Consider the following 18,074-nt stretch of genomic DNA (forward strand, 5'->3'; position numbering starts at 1 on the left):
GGCTTTCAAATAACTGCCCTGAATTCATTTCAGAGTCAAGGAAGCAGCTGGCACAAAAATAGTTTATTGGGGGAAAATGGGTTGGGAAAAGTGCTGGAAGGTAAGGAATCTGCCCTCTTCAGGAGCTAGAGCAGGTGGAGCGCTGGCGGAGAGCACCCACAGAGGGCTCCGAGCTGCCCAGAGTCTCCGGGGCACAGACAGAGGCAGGGGCAGGCTCAGAGGCAGGGACAGGCTCAGAGGCAGGGGCAGGCTCAGAGGCAGGGGCAGGCACAGGTGCAGAAGCAGGCAGGTTAGCCTCCATCAGCAGAGCTGCATCTTCCCAGGAGCCTGAACCTTGGACAAGGAGGGAAAAAGAAACCCCCCAACAGGAACTTAGATAACCTGAAGCCCAGTGTTGCTTCCTCTGGGGTTCGGTCTCTTTCTCACTGCACCCAGGTAGAAGTTCAGGGTGCCCCTCACCATCACTGGTCTCAGGCTCCGGCTCTTCCTCTCCACGAGGAGGCTGCTGCTCTGGCTTCTCCTCCTCGGACAGCTGACCCTCTGCAGCCGAAAGGGGATTGCAGAGGTCAGACCCGGAAAAGGCTGAAGGGGAGAGCTAAGGAGTAGGACAGAAGGAACTTGGGGCACCACCATACCTGTGCCTGAGGGGTCCTCGGCGCTCTCACCACCCTCTGGAACATCTGACTGAGTTAGCTCCTCCCGGCCTTGGAGCCCCGCACCTCCGAAGGGGGCAGAGGACAGGGTAGGGCTAGGGTGGCAGTGCCAACTTCACCTCCTCCAGCCCTTCCTTTGACCCTCAGCTCCGTATGTGAGCTTGAAGCCTCATCCTGAGTGAGCACCTGCCCCTCACCCAGCCTAGCCCATCTCCCCCCACCATCACCTTTACCTGGCTGACGGGCGGAGATCTTTCGTTCCTTTCCGGGATTGTCTCTTTTCCGGATGTTAACCTGTGGAGGAGAAACTACTGAGCAGTGAGGGCTGACTTCCCTCCCAGTGAGCAGAGTCGTCATCCCCCAACCCCCAACATGGCCCTGCCCACTTCACAAAGAAGGGTCACAACAGGGGAAGGAAAGGGGTCCCTGCCCCTTGCGACCTGCAAAGAGAGGCGGTGTCGGGGCCAGATGCCCCCCCACACCCACTGCATGTAGCTGAAGAGCACAATGACGCTGAGGAAGGTGAAGTTGCTGGCGACGCCGATGAAGGCACAGGTCATCGGGAAGTTGTACAGCAGGTACCTGAGCCAGAAGCAGAAGAGGGGAGTGGCAGTTACTGGAAAGCAGCAGCCCCCTCCTTTCCCAGAAATAATTTACAGTGCAATTCAAGTGAGTCTGACAAAAGCTAGGCTCTACCTCCCTGCCTTCCACCCAGTTCCCAGAGCCCAGATGTGGAGCTGCTGGGCTACATGAGGTCCTAATTAAACCAAGGACCCGTGGGCGGTTTCAGCATTGCAGGGCCACTGCCAAGGGCCTCAACTGCAGCAGTGCATCAAGTCACCCTAACTCCTGGTGATCCGATGGTTCAAGACAGTGGTTTTCATCTCTGGCTACACATAGCATCCCCTGGGGACAGATTCTGGTTCAGCTGGCCTTGGGTGGTGCCCAGGCATCAGTTTTTTTTTTTTTTAATTGTGATTGTGCAGAAAATTTACATAGCAAATTAGGTTCTCATTTGACAATTTCTATACACATTATTCCGTGACGTTGGTTACACTTTTCACAATTTGCTAGCATTCTCATTATTTCCATTCTGGTTGTTCTGTTTCCATTAATTTAGCTTCCTTGTAACCCTTACCTTCTCATCTTAGGTCTAGGGTAAATGTTGATGGTTAGACTTCATTTAGATGATTGTTTACAGGAGTACAGTACTCATGGGTGATATTATTTATGAGCTGCTCTGTCTTTTGGCTGATAGCTGACCCCCAGGAGTGATCTGAGTTCCAAGTTTAAAGGGTAACCCAGGGCAGTAGTCTCAGAGGTTCCGCTAGTCTCTACCAGTCCAATAAATTTGGCCTTTTTAGAATTTGAGTTTTATTCTACATTTTTTTCCCAGTCTATCCATGCATCGGTATTTTTTGTGTGTGTGTGTGAAAGTTTACACAGCACTTTAGGTTCCCATTTGTCAATTTCCACGCAAGTTGTTCAATGACACTAGTTACACTTATCACAACATGTCAGCATTCTCTCTAATTATGTTCAGTTTGTTCCCTCCCCGGTACTCCAGTTTCCTTGTCTCCTTAATTTCTCATCTTTGAGTAATTACTGATTTCTTGGTCTCGTACTGATTGGTTTTTAAGTAGGGCACCAATCTAATGTGTAATAGCCGTTATTTTGTATACCACTCTGCTATTTCACTAAAAGCTGATCTCGGGATAGGCTCGGTTCTAGGTTTAAAGAGTGTCTCAGAGTGATAGTCTTAGGGACTCCTCTGTTCTCTACTGTTCCAGTTTGTCTTTTTTTTTTTTTTTCCCAGTAAGAATGAGTTCGGTTCTATATTTTTCTCCCATTCTATCTGGGACCAGCTATCGTGACCCCAGTCAGAACGGTCAGTGGCGATAGCAGGGCCAGAGTGGAGAACCTCTGCTCTGTGTAAAACCTGACTCGGTTCAGTAAAACCTGTTACCCCGCCCTCTTCACGTGCAGGCAGCTCGATGACAGTCCACCTCAGTATTCCTCACCTGAGCCCTGTGAAATGGGCGTGGATGCGGAGGTAGGCGCCATACATCTGGACCCGTTTGCTGTGGATCTCAATAACCACTCCGGTTGTTGGCACATACTGCAGGGGGTGACGTGGGCAGCAGCATCAGGCTGAGCTCCTGCCGCTGTCACTCTTACCAGCCCAGCCTGAGGCCGGGTTCTGTGGCTGTCCCCACCCCCACCCCTCAACTGAGCCCTGAGGCTCCTCTGGCAAAATTCTTGGCTAATGGTGAAGGCTGCTTCCTTGTCACCCTTCACCCCTCTCACCGAGTTCTCTCTGTAGTCCGAGTAGAGCTCCACCTCCAGGAGCTGCTTCTGCTCAGCAAAGCCTAACAGCAGGAGGCTAGAGAAGGCCAGCGTGTCAAGCATCTGCAGCAGGTCTGAGCGGTAATGTAGCATCACCTGTCAGGGCCAGGGAGGGAACGGTTGGGGACAGGTGCCCCCAGATTCCCTACCAACACCTCAGCCACCCAAGTGGTTGACCAAGGCTCCTCCCTTACCTTAACCTTCCTACCCTCCCCCCCAATCTCGACCCAACCATTCCAAATGCTTGAGTAACCCCTCTCCCTATCTGACCACATTTCTCTCTTCTAGTACGACAAAGACCTCTCTTCCAAGAAACCTCCTAGGTTAAGCCCAATCCTGCCTCTGCTCTACTCTTCCCCCAAAACAGTTCTGCAGTCTAGTATGGAATCTAAGTCCCAGTGCACATCTGAAGTTTTACTTCACTCCGGGAATTGCTTCATGACGTGTTTCTGTGGACAATTCACGTAAGAAGAGGGTCTAACATTTATTAAAAACCACGGAGCCCAAGTGGCACAGTGGTTAAGAGCTTGGCTGCTAACCAAAAGGTCAGCAGTTCGAATCCCCCAGCTGCTCCTTGGAAATCCTATGGGGCAGTTCTCCTCTGTCCTACAGAGGTGCTATGAGTTGGAATTGACTTGATGGCAGTGGGTTAGGTTAGGTTATGTCCTAATAAGCACTTTGCCTTTCCTCACTGATTCCAAACTACTCTTGCTATGAGACAGCTACTATTATACCCATTTTGTAATACTTTATAACCAAAAGATGAAATCATCTGTCCCTCGACTATAGGGTCTGAGTTAGGACTTGAGCCCAGGGCTGTCTGGCTCTGAGGCCGGGTTTTCAGAGAGCAGCTCTACCCTTTCCCCTAAAGCTGGACGTGCTCATCAGATATCTGCAGTTGTCTGGCAAATGTTGTTGGTTTGGGACTGACTCCTCTTCCCTAACCTAAAACATTTGTGACCTCAGGACCAAGGATGTTTTCTCCTGAGGCCCGACACAGGTTTTCTGACATCTGCCATCATTCTCCACAGCCTGACAGGCGCCGAACACTTACTGAGCGTGAAGAAGTAGAGATGACGCGGCCGCCTCTGGTGTAGCATGAAACGGTGACTAAGAACATGCCCAAATCCTGATTCACAGGGGACTCCGGGAGCTCAAGTTCCAAGGTAATACGATATGGTTGCCCATACATCAGCACCTGCCCAAAGGAACCCCCGTCTCTTTTCAAAAAAAAAAAATTTTTTGATTGCACTGTCCCTGTTCCACCACCCCAATTCTCAATCACGACCCCTTGATTAGCCTAACAGGTCTCTCCATCTCGCTCAGCCCGGGAAGGTGCTGCCCCCTGGTGGTGGCTGAATCCCCCTTTCCCAGGTCTTCAGTAGTCTGTGGGCCCCTCTGCTCCGTTCTGAGAATGGCTGGGTTGCATTTCCCTTTTCCAAAAGCGAACCATCATGGTGGCCCCAACTGGGCCATCTATGACTCAGGCCTCTGCCCAGCCTGTCCTCATTTATACCGTTAATCAACCGAGTGCCAGAACTGTCTCCCTAGCCAGCTCTAGCAGTCAGCATCTCTACAGAGCATCTCTGTGTCATTGAGGCCCCTTATTTTGCTTCCGTCTATTGGCAGAGCCCTGAGGCTCTGTGAGAAGGTTTTGTTCACTAGGATCAACCTCAAGAAGGTTAAAGATTTGCCACCAAACATCTCCTAGTTTCCTCCATTCCTTTAATTCCACTGGTTCTTATATGGCAGCAGAACCCCTCAGGGTGATGTGTAAAAACCACAAGGGTGATGGTAAAGCTTTCGTTTTTTAACCAGAAAGGCAATTGAAAAATACTGCCCTAGCCCAGAGTGGGCCACTTAAAAAATCTGGACACAGCCACAGGAGTGCTTGGAACATTTATCACAAGGACAAAGAGAGAACACCCCTGATCAAGGCCTTTCTTGACAGATTCTGATTTTCAGACTGGACTCCCTCTTGAAAAAATGGATTCTATCGAATTCCTGCCAGATGATTGTGCAGGCTGGACGATTCTAAGCCAGGTGTGTCACTGAACTCTTTGAAACATTAAAATAGGTAATTCTCTGAGCAAGATGCTGGAAAATGAGGGCTGACTGGTAATGGCCACAAGCTTTCTTTTTGGGGTGATAAGATGTTCTAAAATTCATTGTGATGATGGCTGCACAACCCTATGACTGTACTAAAAATGACTGAATTGTACACTTTAAATGGGTGAGCTGCACGGCATGTAAATTTTATCTCAATAAAGATGTTACATATTAAAAAAAAAAAAGAAGATAGCTCTGTTTAAGTACCATCTCGTCTGAGGGGATCCACGGAATCTAATTTCAGAATCTGCTGAGTGAGTCCCTACCTTTGTTCATGTTTATCCCTTCCCCACCATTCCCACACAATATTCACCCTTCCTTAAAAGGTCCACTTTGTGTCTCCCCATTTCTATAAGGTCGGACCACCCCAACCAACACTGATCTCTCTAGTCCTCCACATATTCTTCTGGGATGCAGAATCTGCATATTACACTTTACTACTTTATGCAATGCATAGTTTTCTATCAATCCTGATAGCAGGAAAGACATCTTCCACTTCTAGCAAGGTGTTACAGGTAAGACATGTTTCTTCATTCATCCAAAAGCATTCCCTGTTTCAACCTTCTCTAATTTTCAGGGACGTGGGCTGGATCTCCTCTCTGCCTTCATCCTTCCCTTCCTTCCTCATCTGGCAGCCTTGTATCCCAGGCTGTTGTAGGCTCCCTTCCATGGCTCCCAGTATCATCACTATGATCTCCACAGTGGGCAGCAACACAACTGTATGCCCCATCCCAGGTGCAGACGTACTGTGGCTGTATTTCCAATCCCCTCTCCCAATATGAAGCCCTAGTGGCGCAGTGGTAAAGAGCTCAGCTGCCAGCCAAAAGGTCAACCGTTCAAAATTCACCAGCTGCTCCTTGGAAATTCTGTGGGGCAGTTCTACTCCGTCGTATACGGTCACTATGAGTCAGAACCAACTCGACAGCACCTAACAACAACTCCCAATATAGCCCATTTATTATTATCACTATTATTATTTTTCAATCACAAGAAGCACATTGGATCAATGTCTTTAGAGAACATTCTATAATAATCTCCAAGTTCCAGGACTGCAATGAGAAATCTTTGTCTTGGAATGCCCGATATTCCACTTTGCTACCCTGAAATCTGCCATTTGCGCCCCATTCATCCATCCTGGTGAGATTTTTCTTGATAGTATGTGGCTCCACGGTGGTAAAGAGAAAGATGTCACAGGATACACAGTCACTCCAATTATCAGTATTACCACATAAGGCCAGTCTGAACACCAATCCCAGGGAGCCCCACACTCTATAGTTTACTCATCCCTATACATGAGTGGCCATAATTGCTATCCTGTGTTTTTGATCCTTAAGTCAGTTTCCTCCCAAGTACTCATTTTTGAAAAATAACTTTCAAAATATTTTTACAACTTCTTAAGTTTTACCACTGATTACGTCTAATTATGTTGCTGGCAGACAACTACAAAAAAACTCCAGTCATTAGAAATTATGCTTATCCTCCAAGGTTCAGGGATGTCACCCTTTATCAGAACCTCCACCAGCTTGTCTAGTATAGAAGGGTAAGTTCCCATCCTGCATTTCTCAGGGATCCCTGAGGAATCCTTTTCGTTACAAAGGGCATCTGGTCAGTCTTCTGACACAGTACCCTTTGTAATGACAGGTCACACGTATTTGTTACTAGTTTCATAATTTGACACACAAGCTTTCAAAACTCTTGGGTGGATGCCATCCTATTTCAGTGAAATACCTGATTTATTCATTGAGTTTAAAACACGCTGCACAGTTCATCTAGTGGCTATAACCTGCCTGCAGCAATGTGAGAACTAGAACGTTCCTAACATCATCCCCGGGAAAGACCAACAGACATAACTCATTTATACTTTAATTTCTTCTTCAACCTCCCTTTCCTCAAGAACCTTCTTCCTAGTCTCTAATATTCATCCTTGCTCTCCAGATTTTTCTCAGGTCCTCCTATCTCAAGTCATCAAAGCTACAGGTTTAATGAAACCTCTCTCCAGCTCCCATACTCACCCGATCACGTCCACTCTTAGCCAGGGAGACATTGGCAACAGGGAAGGAGCAGAGTGAGGAGACGGAGGAATCACAGTCGGTCCTAAATGAGAATGGGGAATGATACTCTGCTGTTACAGTACCTGCCTTACCCTCTTACCCTTCTGGCACAGCTCCTTGGCCTCCTAGGGCTCCCTCTAGTCCCCATCCCTTCTCCAGAACAGGCACCCTTCTCTCTATTACAGGGAGATGGAGAATGAATGGAGCCAGGAGACTCAAGACACCACAATGATCCTTTTATTTTCTTCCTGTTACTTGAGTTTTTTTCCTCTCATGAGAGCAGGAATTCTTGGATGGGAATCTATGGACTCCTTGTTGAATAATTTCAAACTGTGGTGTTTCCAGAGAACCACTTACTTAGAGCGCTTGATAAAAATGTAGAGTCCTGGGACCCACCCCCAAAGATTCTAATTCACTATTTCTGGTCTTTTGAGAAAACTCCTCTCCAAGGGGATCTACAGATGTCCTTTACGTGGCTTACAAATTCCCTTAAATTGTAGGCAAAACTGCACACGGGGTTTGTGTGTGTGCATATGTGTATATACACACACATTTCTATGGCATGAAAGGTCATAGCTTTCATATGACACATGCCCCCTAAAAGATTGAGAAGTTTTGCCTTCCTTAGAAAATATAACTCATGACCACAGACTCTCAGACAGGAAAAAAAAATGACTCTGGACCATTGACAATAATCCCTTTACCAGCATTTGTTGATGGTCCTATAACCACTGTTAAGGTAAATATGGTTGGAAAGATTTTGGCAGTCTATAAAATGGGGAGAATCTGCGGGCTCAGGCAATAAGCCTAGTCACCTTGTGCTTCCATAATCTCCATTGTGCAGCAGACTATTGAGGGTGGGGAGGGATTAATGACTGAGGTAAATTGCTGATTTCCTCATACCTGCTAAAGGCCAGTTTAGTTCTGAGATGAACCAAGGGACTGAGTAGCCTCAAAATTCTACACTGAGCCTGAGAGAGGCCTGACGCAACTTAAATAGAACCGACCCTCATAACGACAGTCCGAAAGGTTTTATTCATTTGTTACCAGCATGTAGTAACTAGAGGTAGAACCAAGACCCTAGAGCCCTATGAGTCCAACTTGTCCCAGCCTTGGGCTGTGAAAGGAAAGAAGTCACATAAGCACAGGGCTCAGGTTTCCTCATCTGTACATGAGAGGGATGAATTGAGTAATCTCTAAAGGCCCCTTGCAGCAATCATCTCCCACAAGATTCCTCTACTTGGATAGAAAGCACCTCTCACCTGTAGTGGAAGTGCACAGGGCTGAGGTGGCTGACCGTCGGCATGTAGGAATAGTAGAAGGATCCATATAGGAACACAGACACCCAGAGCAGGAGGAGGATGGTGCAGAGGAGCACTCCAAACTGCAGCAGCAGCTTGCGGGCACGGCCTGCCAAGGCGTAGCCCACCTCCTGGGCCCACAGTAAGGCAGGGACTGGTGGATCATTGACCATGGCAGGGACAGCAGGGGCCCTGGCCCCAGGTTCAGCCCTTGTGTTCCTAGCTCCTCTAGCGCCTGGACGCCACCTCTGGCCATGGGGTGAGGCAGCTGGTGGTTCCTGGAAAAAGACAGAGAGGGAAAAAGAATGGCTCCTCTCCCTGGAGAGGGGGGCACAAAAAGGACAAGTTTTGCTAAACTGGCTTTGAGGAACCAGAGACAGCAAGGCAAAGCAAAGCAAAGCAAACTCATTATTTCACTTGGCCCTTCTTCAGATGGTTGTTTCTCAGCCAATTATCCCTTCGCGATGCTCCCTTCACCCCTAGGGCAGGAGCTCCTCGGCTGAACTCTTCCTCCAACCACTGATCCTGGGACAAGCCACCTTCATATGCATTCATAGCAATAAATAATATACAGAAGGTGAGCACCTTGTAATTCTTAACTTTAAAGTCTGTTTTGTTAGAAATTAATATTGCCGCTCCTGTTCTTTTTTGATTGTTTGCTTGATATATCTTTTTCTATCCTAGTTTGTCTCTAACGTGTGTCTCTTATAGGCAGCATGTAGACGGATTGTGTTTTTTTTAATCCTTTCTGCCACTGCCCTTTATTGGTGCATTTAATCCATTTACATTCAGCGTAATCATGGATAGGTATGAGTTTAGTGCTGTCATTTTGATGTCTTTGTGTGTTGTTGACAGTTTCTTTTTCCCACTTAATTTTTTGTGGTGAGTAGTTTATCTTTATACATTGTCTTTTCCTGTTATTTGTTGTTGTTTTTGTTTCTGCTGACTATTTTTTTCTTATATTTTATTTTGATGAGTAGGATTGTTAAGTCTCCTTTGTGGTTACCTTAACATTTACCCCTAATTTTCTAAGTTTAAACCTAACTTTTATTTCTTTATATCGCCTTGTTTTCCTCTCCATATGAAAGATCTATGACTACATTTCTTAGTCCCTCTTTATTGTTGCAGTGTTGTCTTCTTTTACATAATGACATCACTGTTTCCCTGTTTTGAGCATTTTTTTAAATCTTGATTTATTTTTTGCGATTTCCCTACCCGGGTTGACATCTGATTGCTCTGTCCAGTGTTCTAGTCTTGGGTTCATAGCCGATATTATTGATTTTCTTACCAGAGAACTCTCTCCTTACAATTCTTAGAAAATGCTTTTACACCCACGCCACGCCACTGAACCAAGACACTGAGGTGGATGCACAGAGAGGATGCGCGGCTTGCCTATGGTCGCACAGCCGGACTCAAAACCATCAGCTAAGGGCAGTCACCACCGCCTCCAGAGTTTCTCCTCTCCGACGCGGGGGGACTCGTCTGTCCACTTGGCCCCCGAACCTCGAGCTGCTCCCGCTCCATGGCAGGGCAAGGCTTCCTGCAGCAAGGGCCACTCCTCCGCCAGCCCCCGCTCCGACTCGGCGGCGGGCCAGGGCGAGAAGCCGGGAGCCCCCACCTAACCGCGCCACCATGGAAACAGCCCGCGGGCAGCAGCTCGGACGACTTACCGGCCTCACGCACTACCAAGGCAACCACCCGGGGGGACTTCCGCCTGCCGGGGAAGTCCTGCCCCTTTCCGCCGGCCCGCCTTTGTAGCGCTGGGGGGCGGGGCCTCACGTCAGGGGCGGGGCGGGGCCGGCGCAGGGGGAGGGGCGGGCCGGCGCCGGCGCAGGGGGAGGGGCGGGGCCGGTCTGGGCTGAGGGGCTCTTGCTTCTCGCCCTCCCCGGCACCTCCCTGCGTCGGTTACCCTCGGTTACCGTAACCAACCGGGAAACGCGGCTCCCTCCAGGCCCCGAGATTTGACGGAGGGCATGCTCTGAGCCAGCAGCGTCCCCTCAGCGCACCCCTCGAGGTCGCAATCTCGGCGCTCTGTCCACACCTTACCCACCGGCCATTTAACCCCCGAAACCGAGCCAGGCAGGAGCCAGCGGGCCGGGTTTCACCGCCCACAGCCAGCTCCTCGGACCTGTAGACGTCCAAGGCGGGGCGGATTCGCCCAGAGTGCTGCAGTCTGCGGGAACCTACGCATCATGCGCATTGCGCCAGCGAGCCTGCTGTCCCCTAGTCACCAAAGTGGTGGCATTTCAGCCCCGCATTTTCTCTCTCGGTGTGAACGATGAGTGATCTTCCTCGGAGCCCCCACAGCACATTATCTGGACTAAGCCTTGTCAGGCAGCGTTTCCTATTTCGTATATGTCTCATCGAAAGGGGCCCTGGTGGCGCAGTGGTTAAGCACTCAGCTGCTAACTGAAAAGGTCTACGGTTCGAATCCACTAGCCGCTCTGCAGAGATGTGGCACTCTGCTTGCATAAAGATCACAGCCTTCAAAACCCTATGGGGCGGTTCTACCTTGTCCCATAGGGTCGCTGTGAGTCTGAATCGAATCGTCAGCAATGGGTTTATATGTCCCATCACCCCAGATAAGATCCTTCAGAGGTGGGTGTTTTGTATATCTTTGTATTCTCCGCAGCACCAAGCACAACGCTGCAGGTGTGGGAGGTAATCTGTTCAAAAGGTCCCAAATTCCTCACTCCGATACCTGTCACTCCTCCCCAGGGAGCGCACCAATTTCCACAACCACCCACTGACCCTCGCCACGATGTCCCCCTACACCTTCTCTTTGTCCAATCCTTTGATCTGGTCTCAGCACACCTACCTCTTCTTCTCCGGCTTCTCCCTCTTCTCTCTGGTCTGCCATGTCGTTAGACATCTTCCTCACGTTCCTCCTTTGCCCTGTACCTTCCGCTCGAGTCACTTGTGGCTAGAACGTGAAGTGGTGATCTCGAAGCTAATACCTGTAGTTCGTCACATTTTCCTGGATATGGAGAATAGACGGTTCCTGGGAGAGAAATAAAGATTCAGGTGCTAAATGCTGTGTCAGAGTAGGGGGAGGAGGGGAGAGGGGCTACTGCCCAGCTGATGTCAGATTTTCAAATGAGCAGGGTCCCCTGCAGCCGGCCCACTCCACTGCAGGGCTGTCACAGGCCCAGACCACCCCATTTGAGGGGGGGAGTCGGCCTTTGCCTCCGCTCCCTCCAGCTCCTCTGCGGAAGGCTTTAGCCTGGACTTGGGAATGCCTGCAATGGGGGAGGGGTAGGTAGTGAGACAGTAACGAGTAACGGTGAGGGTGCGCGCAGGGGCTGCTGGCGGCAGCCGTCTCCCCCACTGGCCAGGCAGTTGGTATGCTCCAGGATCTGAACAGCTCCTTCTAGCATCCTTCATCCTTCAGGTACCAGCCATCAGGGCAGATCTTGAGCTGCAGAAACTGACACCAGCCCTAGACGGACCTCTGTCTGGCCTGACCATTCTCAGTGGCCTTCTGCTGCTGCCTCAGATACTTTCAGCTGCAACGCCCGGCAGGGTGGGGCACCCATCAGGCAGGAGGCTTTGACCCTACAGCCTAGGGCTGCCGCTGCCTGTCACCTCAGGTCAGTAGGGAGCAGCCTGCTTCTCTCCCACTGGGGCTCAAGGGGGTAGTTGGGGGGTATCTGACTTCCTTACTAGGGTGGGGTTCTTTCTTTTTGAGAATTTCAGAGCTGGGAACGCAGGTGACTTGAAGAGCTGAAAGGCCTTATATGATTTGTATGTTTAACATCTGTGGCCCAGGCCATGTGGGAATTTAGGGAGCATCTCATCCCACCCTCTCATTTCCTCAGCCACCCTTCAGGGATGAGAAGGATCACTGGAGGAGGGTGGGGATAAAAGGAGACAAAATAACGGGCACCTGACCCTATCCCTGGAAAGGTTGGTGAGGACTGAGCATGGAAGGGGCTTTCAGCTGAAACTGCACAGGGCCTCTTATCTTCCTCTGAGCTGCCCCTCTCTCTCCGCAGGATGAAAGGGGAGACCCCGGTGAACAGCACTATGAGCATTGGGCAAGCTCGCAAGATGGTGGAACAGCTTAAGATTGAAGCCAGTTTGTGCCGGATAAAGGTGGGTGGGACCCTCAATTCCATTAAACTGGTCAGGCCTTGCTGTAGTTTCCCAAACCTGAGGATAAGAGATGCTTTCTTTCCTTGACTCCCTGAGGCCAGGGGAGGAGTCTCAGGCTATGGGTGGAGAGTAGTCCCACACCTTTGTTGGGGGTGAGGGTGAGGAGCCCTAGAAATGGCCAAAGAGAATCCATTTGGGGAAGGAGACTGCAGACCCTTCAGACATGTTTTGGCTAAGAACCCCCTCCTGGCTGTGCCCCAGGTATCCAAGGCAGCAGCAGACTTGATGACTTACTGTGATGCCCATGCCTGTGAGGATCCTCTCATCACCCCCGTGCCCACTTCGGAGAACCCCTTCCGGGAGAAGAAGTTCTTCTGTGCCCTCCTCTGAGCTGCCCTGTCCGTCCTCCTTCACCTTTCCCCTCTCCTGGGCCTTTCCCTAGGTTAGTCACTGTCCTGAGCCCCCTGAGGCTCCCTGCACCCCATCCCTACCCCGTGCCCAACCCTGTGAAGCTATCTGAAGCACAAGGCCCTCCTTCACCTCTCCGTCGATCCCATTTCCTCGCCTCCTGTGGCCGACCCCAAGCACCCGTGACTCGGGGCACCCTTTGCTTAACCCAACAGAAGGGCCCCGTCAGACTCTGCCAGCATCCTGCCAACTTCCCTCCCGGATCCGCTCAGACAATGGCGAGAGGGATGCTTGCTCTCAGTCTCACCTGGAGCTACCGGAAGGGTAAAGTCATTTGAAGAATAAAGTCATCCAGAGTCTCAGAGGCCAGCTCCTGTGTTAGCGTTCTTGGGGGCAGAGAGGATCATCAGTCAATAGATTTGGAGGTGGGTGCGGCAGGTGGGAGGCGTGCCATCCCCAGGGAACAGGGCCAGTCAAACAGGTTAGGTGTTGTCAGAGGTCAGGGACCGGCGGCGTTGGGAGGACAGCGGGCGCGAGCAAGTAGAATTAAGTTACAACAGACACTCAGACTACGGAGAGCATTCATACACACATAACAAGAGGGGTATGAAAGCAAGTACTGTAAAAATGAAAACAGACCGTATGGGGTAGATTTAGGGAGGAACTCGCGAAGGCCATCGCAGACAGGAGGGTCTCCAAGCAATAATACGTAATGGAGAGGAGGGGCTTGGCTCGGGTTACTGCGAAAAGGGCGGGTTTTATTTCTAAGATGGCCGCGCCCACGGCAGGTCCTTTTCCAAGATGGCCGCTGCCCTGTGACTAGTGCCAATATGGCAGCCTTCGTATCCCTGCGTTCACCGTACAGGACTAGACCGCCGTCCCCATTCTTAAAATGGCGGCCCCCAGGCAGCCAGAGTTCCCAGTATGGTCCTTTCCGTGCTCTAGTTTGGTCTCAAAATGGCTGCCTCTGTCGTCGCTAAGTCCATACCCGCTCCCACCCTACTCTGGAGCCTGGACGCCGACGTCTTCCCCATCGAGCTGAAGGCAGAAAGGAAGGTCATAACGAAGGATCCTGGGGCAAGGGGATCCCCGGAAGCACAGCGGGTCAGGCGCTGGGAGGCTGGATCTTGTGAGGGAATCAAGGTTTCTACAGCTTGCCAAGTAGAGGCTCCCTGTAAAAGGGTCACTAAGTATGGGGTCACCGCCTGGTACCTGGAAGGCCCCTTCCTCTTTCAGCCCCGTTCGCCTTGGGGCGCCGTTCTTGGTCGCCTCTATATGCTGGTCTCCCCAGGAACTGGATAAGGCTGAGATTGTTCAGTTTAAGTTTCCTGGTAGAACGGGCTTGATATGCTTTCATTTTCCTCTCAGATTAGGCCGCATCTGTCACAAGCAACGTCCCCACCCCTAGTGTGCCTACCACCCCTTGCAGGGGTCCAGCATGCCCCCTGGCCGAGGGCCAAAACTAAGGCGTAATGTCTTGAGATCATCTCTCCCGGACTGTGAAACTGGGTGGAGGCTGATGAGCCCCAGGATGCCTTTTAAAAGACGTTTCCTTCCAAGGATGAATGTCGCGGAAGTGGGACCAGGCCACGGCAGAGAAGGGGAACCCCAGGCTGCCCACTCATGGATCATCGAGATGCCCTAAATTCGGCGACACATTCTTCCATGGAGCCTTGGCCAGCTCATGTTTTGTGCCTGAGTCATTTGGGGGGCTGCCCTGCAGTAGGAGAGTGACCTGTGTTAGGGACAAGCACATCATCCCCAGCTTCACCACAAACCCCACGCAAAGATGATACAGACCAGAGGAAACCAAAGGAATAAGGAGTGTGTAATTGTTGGCTTCTGCCAGGAGTTGCCTCCTATGGCTGTATTCATGGGCTTCATGGGTAACCAGTAAACTCGGGGCACCTTCGGGAATAGCAGCTTTTCAGCTGCTGTTGCAATTTCAGGGCCCCTTTTTTTTTTTTTTTTAAACTGTCCTGGAGATCATCCAATAAATTCCCTCATCCAAAATACATAAGTAACTTGGCTTCCCTCTTGTGGTGGGGACCTACCTCCATTCTGTACAGTAGCCTGCTTTATTACCTTCTCAAAAAAACCAAAAACCAAACCCATTGCCAACCAGTCGGTTCTGACTCATAGCGCCCCTAAGGCAGAGAGCAGAACAGTCCCATAGGGTTTCCAAGGAACAGATGGTGGCTTCAAACTGGCGACCTTTTGGTTAGCAGCCATAGCTCTTAACCACGCCACCAGGGTTTCCATTTCCTTCTTAGCACTTGTGAAACCTCCAAGAAGGAGGTCTGTTTTAATCTTCCAAACCTTGACAATGTCTGGTACCCAGCAGGAACTCAAAACTTTAATGAATGGGTTGTACTGTATGTACATGCTTAATTAAAAGGCCAGCATGGTACATAGCAGGGACGAAGAACCTTCCCTTTTCCTACTGCATCACAGTGTTGGGCAACATCCAGAAGAGTAAGTGAAAATTTCCACATCAGCTCAGACTTGGTAAAAAGCCAGATGTGCTCAATAAATATTACCGTGATACTAGATTTCTTTTTAAAAGCCTCTGCTCAATTTTTCTGCATACTCAAATTTTCATACTCATCAGCTCTAGTTGAGAGGGAAAGGGGGCTTGGAGGTCACTAGAGACATCACATGAACTATAACCATAAAAAAATAAAAATGGTTTAATTAGCTCCAATACTGAGTGATTTTAAATGTTATACCAAAATCGAGAATAGCCTTTAGAGTACAAAGCTATAAATCCCTAGGATCTGAATCTGTGTCAGGTACAGAACTGGGAGTTGGAGTGGTATCAAGAGCTATACCGCTGCCCCTTCAGAACAGTGGATGCCATGAACCTGTGGCATCCCAGCCTTAATAAGTACTCGGGCATTTAGGAGAAACTGCAATAAGGATCAGTTCAATGCTAGGAAAATAGTGCATTTTTAATTAGTCACCTTCTCATTCTCCAAAGTCACTACAAAATAACCCCAAACATCTTTTGTTGAATGATTGGGCTTTTCATCATAAATGTTAATTACTCATGAATAAACTCATTTGGCTCAATAAATGGAACCTTATGATTAATTTTAAGCATCTAGTGGGTTTTAGTATAGGCCCAGTATACAGAGATCATGAGATATTATCTATTTCCTTCAACTCCAATGAGTCCAACTCTTAGCATAAGCAAGCACTAAACAGACTAACAACCCATGACTGCACCTCCCCAGTGAAGGCCTGGTAGGTAGAAAAGGAAGGGACTGGCAGCCACGCATGAGGAAGGCCATCCTTGGCTGGACCCAGTGCAATTTGAGAAAAAAGCATTAAAAAAAAAAAAAAAAAAATCTATCAGTCCCCCAGTGATACACTCCACCCCAGTCAGTGCAGCCACAGGAGAGGGTGAATTCAATCCAAATGGTTATTTATTCTAAAACTGGAAGCTACTGTGCCTACATTTTCACCAAATGTTGTAATGAGAAGGGGAGAGGGGGGAGGAGTTACAGATGTAAACAATGACACAAGTTACATTTTTTTAAAATGGTAAAACCCTTTTTTACTGGCCACTTCCAAGAATGCTTGACAGGCTTTGCAAAGACATTTACAGGCTTCATGTGTTTTTCTCACAAGCTTTTCCATCTACAACAACTACAACAGACGTCTGATAAAACACTAAATAAGTCTTCTAAGGAAAACAAGGCTAGGGATCCCTCCTGTTACCATAATCCACATTTCCCCCAAAAAACATTTTTTTCCCATAATAAAAAGACAGGCAGAAACAAAACCCAGACATCTACTGTTGTTGCAAGTGATCTCTTGGTCTGAATCAACAAGGATGTGGCAGTTTCACTCTCCACCCACCTAGAAAAACAACTGAGAAAAATAACAAAAACAAAAAACTTTCTAGTGTCAAAAATGAACAGCAAGTACCTCCCACAAAACCCAAAGTGGCCTCAACTTTATCCTCCTGCCTTGGAGGATCCTAGTAGCCCCACCTTGCCATAGCCTATAAAAAGATGCTATTTGTTAGAGGACCAAACATCTGAAAAGGGGTGGCAGCCTCAGCCTCAGGAAACTCAATTTTTGATTCTAATATCATCTTGCCCTAGGGGAATTTCTTTGGGCTCCAGTTTTTACCTCTTTGCCCTGACACTATGAGCAAAGCTTTCTCATACTCCCTTAATAATAACAAAAAGCTAGTGGGTTACAGAAAAATTGATGCCATCACTTCACCCACTGCCACACACAGATTCATTGGACGGCACCACCAGGAAGCAGGAGCCAAGAGGAAGAACATCATTATCAGCAAGCAAATTCATCTCCTGCCAACCTGCCCCCATTCCAGCTGAGGGGTCAGAGGTATCGTGGGGCAGAAGGATGTGTCCTAACAGACAGGGAGACTAGAGGGCCAGGATGAGGACTTGCACGCCTAGAGAAGGGCTGCGTGGCAGTAACAGTGGGATGGGGAGAAGGAGAGAAAATCTCAGCACGAAACTTCGAACAGAGAGCTGCCTGGGTGAGGAACGAAAGGGAAGCATTCTAGTCGCACAACCCCGAGTTTTCTCTCACTAGGAAGTTTACAACATGTGGAGCTTGCTCAGTAAGCTCTTGGCTGACATGACACCAAGCAGGAAGATGAATGAAAACTGAAGCCAAGTACTGAAACTGCATTTCCATATCTCACCCATATTCCTGAACCCAGCAACCTGAAGCTGTTTGTCAAGAACTGGGAGAATGTTGGTAAAGTCACAAGGGAACTATCCTAACTGAAGTCTCACAGCAACTTGGCTAGAGGCCTCTATGGGAGACACACAGGGAAAGCACCCCAGAAGCAATCCTGTCTCAAGAAGTCAGAAGCGGTGCCCCCTTTCATGCACACATTTACACACGCTCACACTCACACCTTCCCGCATTTCAGCAGCCCCACTGAGCTGCCTCCCACCCCCCACCCTCCCCTCTTCCATCTACTCTCTACCTGCGTATCAAAAAACCAGCAGGGCACACGCCCTCCGTACTGTATAAAATAGTTGCTATTCTCAGCACCTGGGCCTGGTAGCCCACACCACAGGATTCACCTATATACATATCCTGCTGCAGTGAAAAGAATC

General features: G+C 49.3%; 2 protein-coding genes across 5 annotated transcripts; one reads left to right on the forward strand and one right to left on the reverse strand.

Moving 5' to 3' along the window:
• Positions 1 to 43: 43 nt before the first annotated feature.
• BSCL2 (BSCL2 lipid droplet biogenesis associated, seipin) lies at positions 44 to 13,707 on the reverse strand. 4 transcript variants are annotated; one of them, XM_049892249.1, is made up of 13 exons: positions 13,603 to 13,707; positions 13,271 to 13,349; positions 11,279 to 11,461; positions 8,422 to 8,738; positions 7,121 to 7,202; positions 4,054 to 4,197; positions 2,961 to 3,095; positions 2,675 to 2,772; positions 1,094 to 1,235; positions 887 to 947; positions 636 to 719; positions 460 to 540; positions 44 to 327 (listed from the first exon to the last, which is right to left on the reverse strand). In XM_049892249.1, the coding sequence occupies exons 3-13, from the start codon at positions 11,330 to 11,332 to the stop codon at positions 119 to 121; spliced, it is 1,407 nt and encodes a 468-aa protein (XP_049748206.1). In that variant the 5' UTR covers positions 11,333 to 11,461; positions 13,271 to 13,349; positions 13,603 to 13,707; the 3' UTR covers positions 44 to 118. The 4 variants fall into 4 exon arrangements, with proteins under 4 accessions (XP_049748206.1, XP_049748204.1, XP_049748205.1 ...); XM_049892247.1 differs by having other exon boundaries at positions 44 to 333; XM_049892248.1 differs by lacking the exon at positions 13,271 to 13,349 and having other exon boundaries at positions 44 to 333; positions 13,603 to 13,680.
• GNG3 (G protein subunit gamma 3) lies at positions 11,821 to 13,232 on the forward strand. Its single transcript, XM_049892258.1, has 4 exons — positions 11,821 to 12,050; positions 12,456 to 12,555; positions 12,817 to 12,997; positions 13,179 to 13,232. The coding sequence occupies exons 2-3, from the start codon at positions 12,457 to 12,459 to the stop codon at positions 12,943 to 12,945; spliced, it is 228 nt and encodes a 75-aa protein (XP_049748215.1). The 5' UTR covers positions 11,821 to 12,050; position 12,456; the 3' UTR covers positions 12,946 to 12,997; positions 13,179 to 13,232.
• Positions 13,708 to 18,074: the final 4,367 nt, after the last annotated feature.

This window comes from Elephas maximus, chromosome 7, assembly GCF_024166365.1.
Source record: "Elephas maximus indicus isolate mEleMax1 chromosome 7, mEleMax1 primary haplotype, whole genome shotgun sequence".
Taxonomy (NCBI): Eukaryota; Metazoa; Chordata; class Mammalia; order Proboscidea; family Elephantidae; genus Elephas; species Elephas maximus.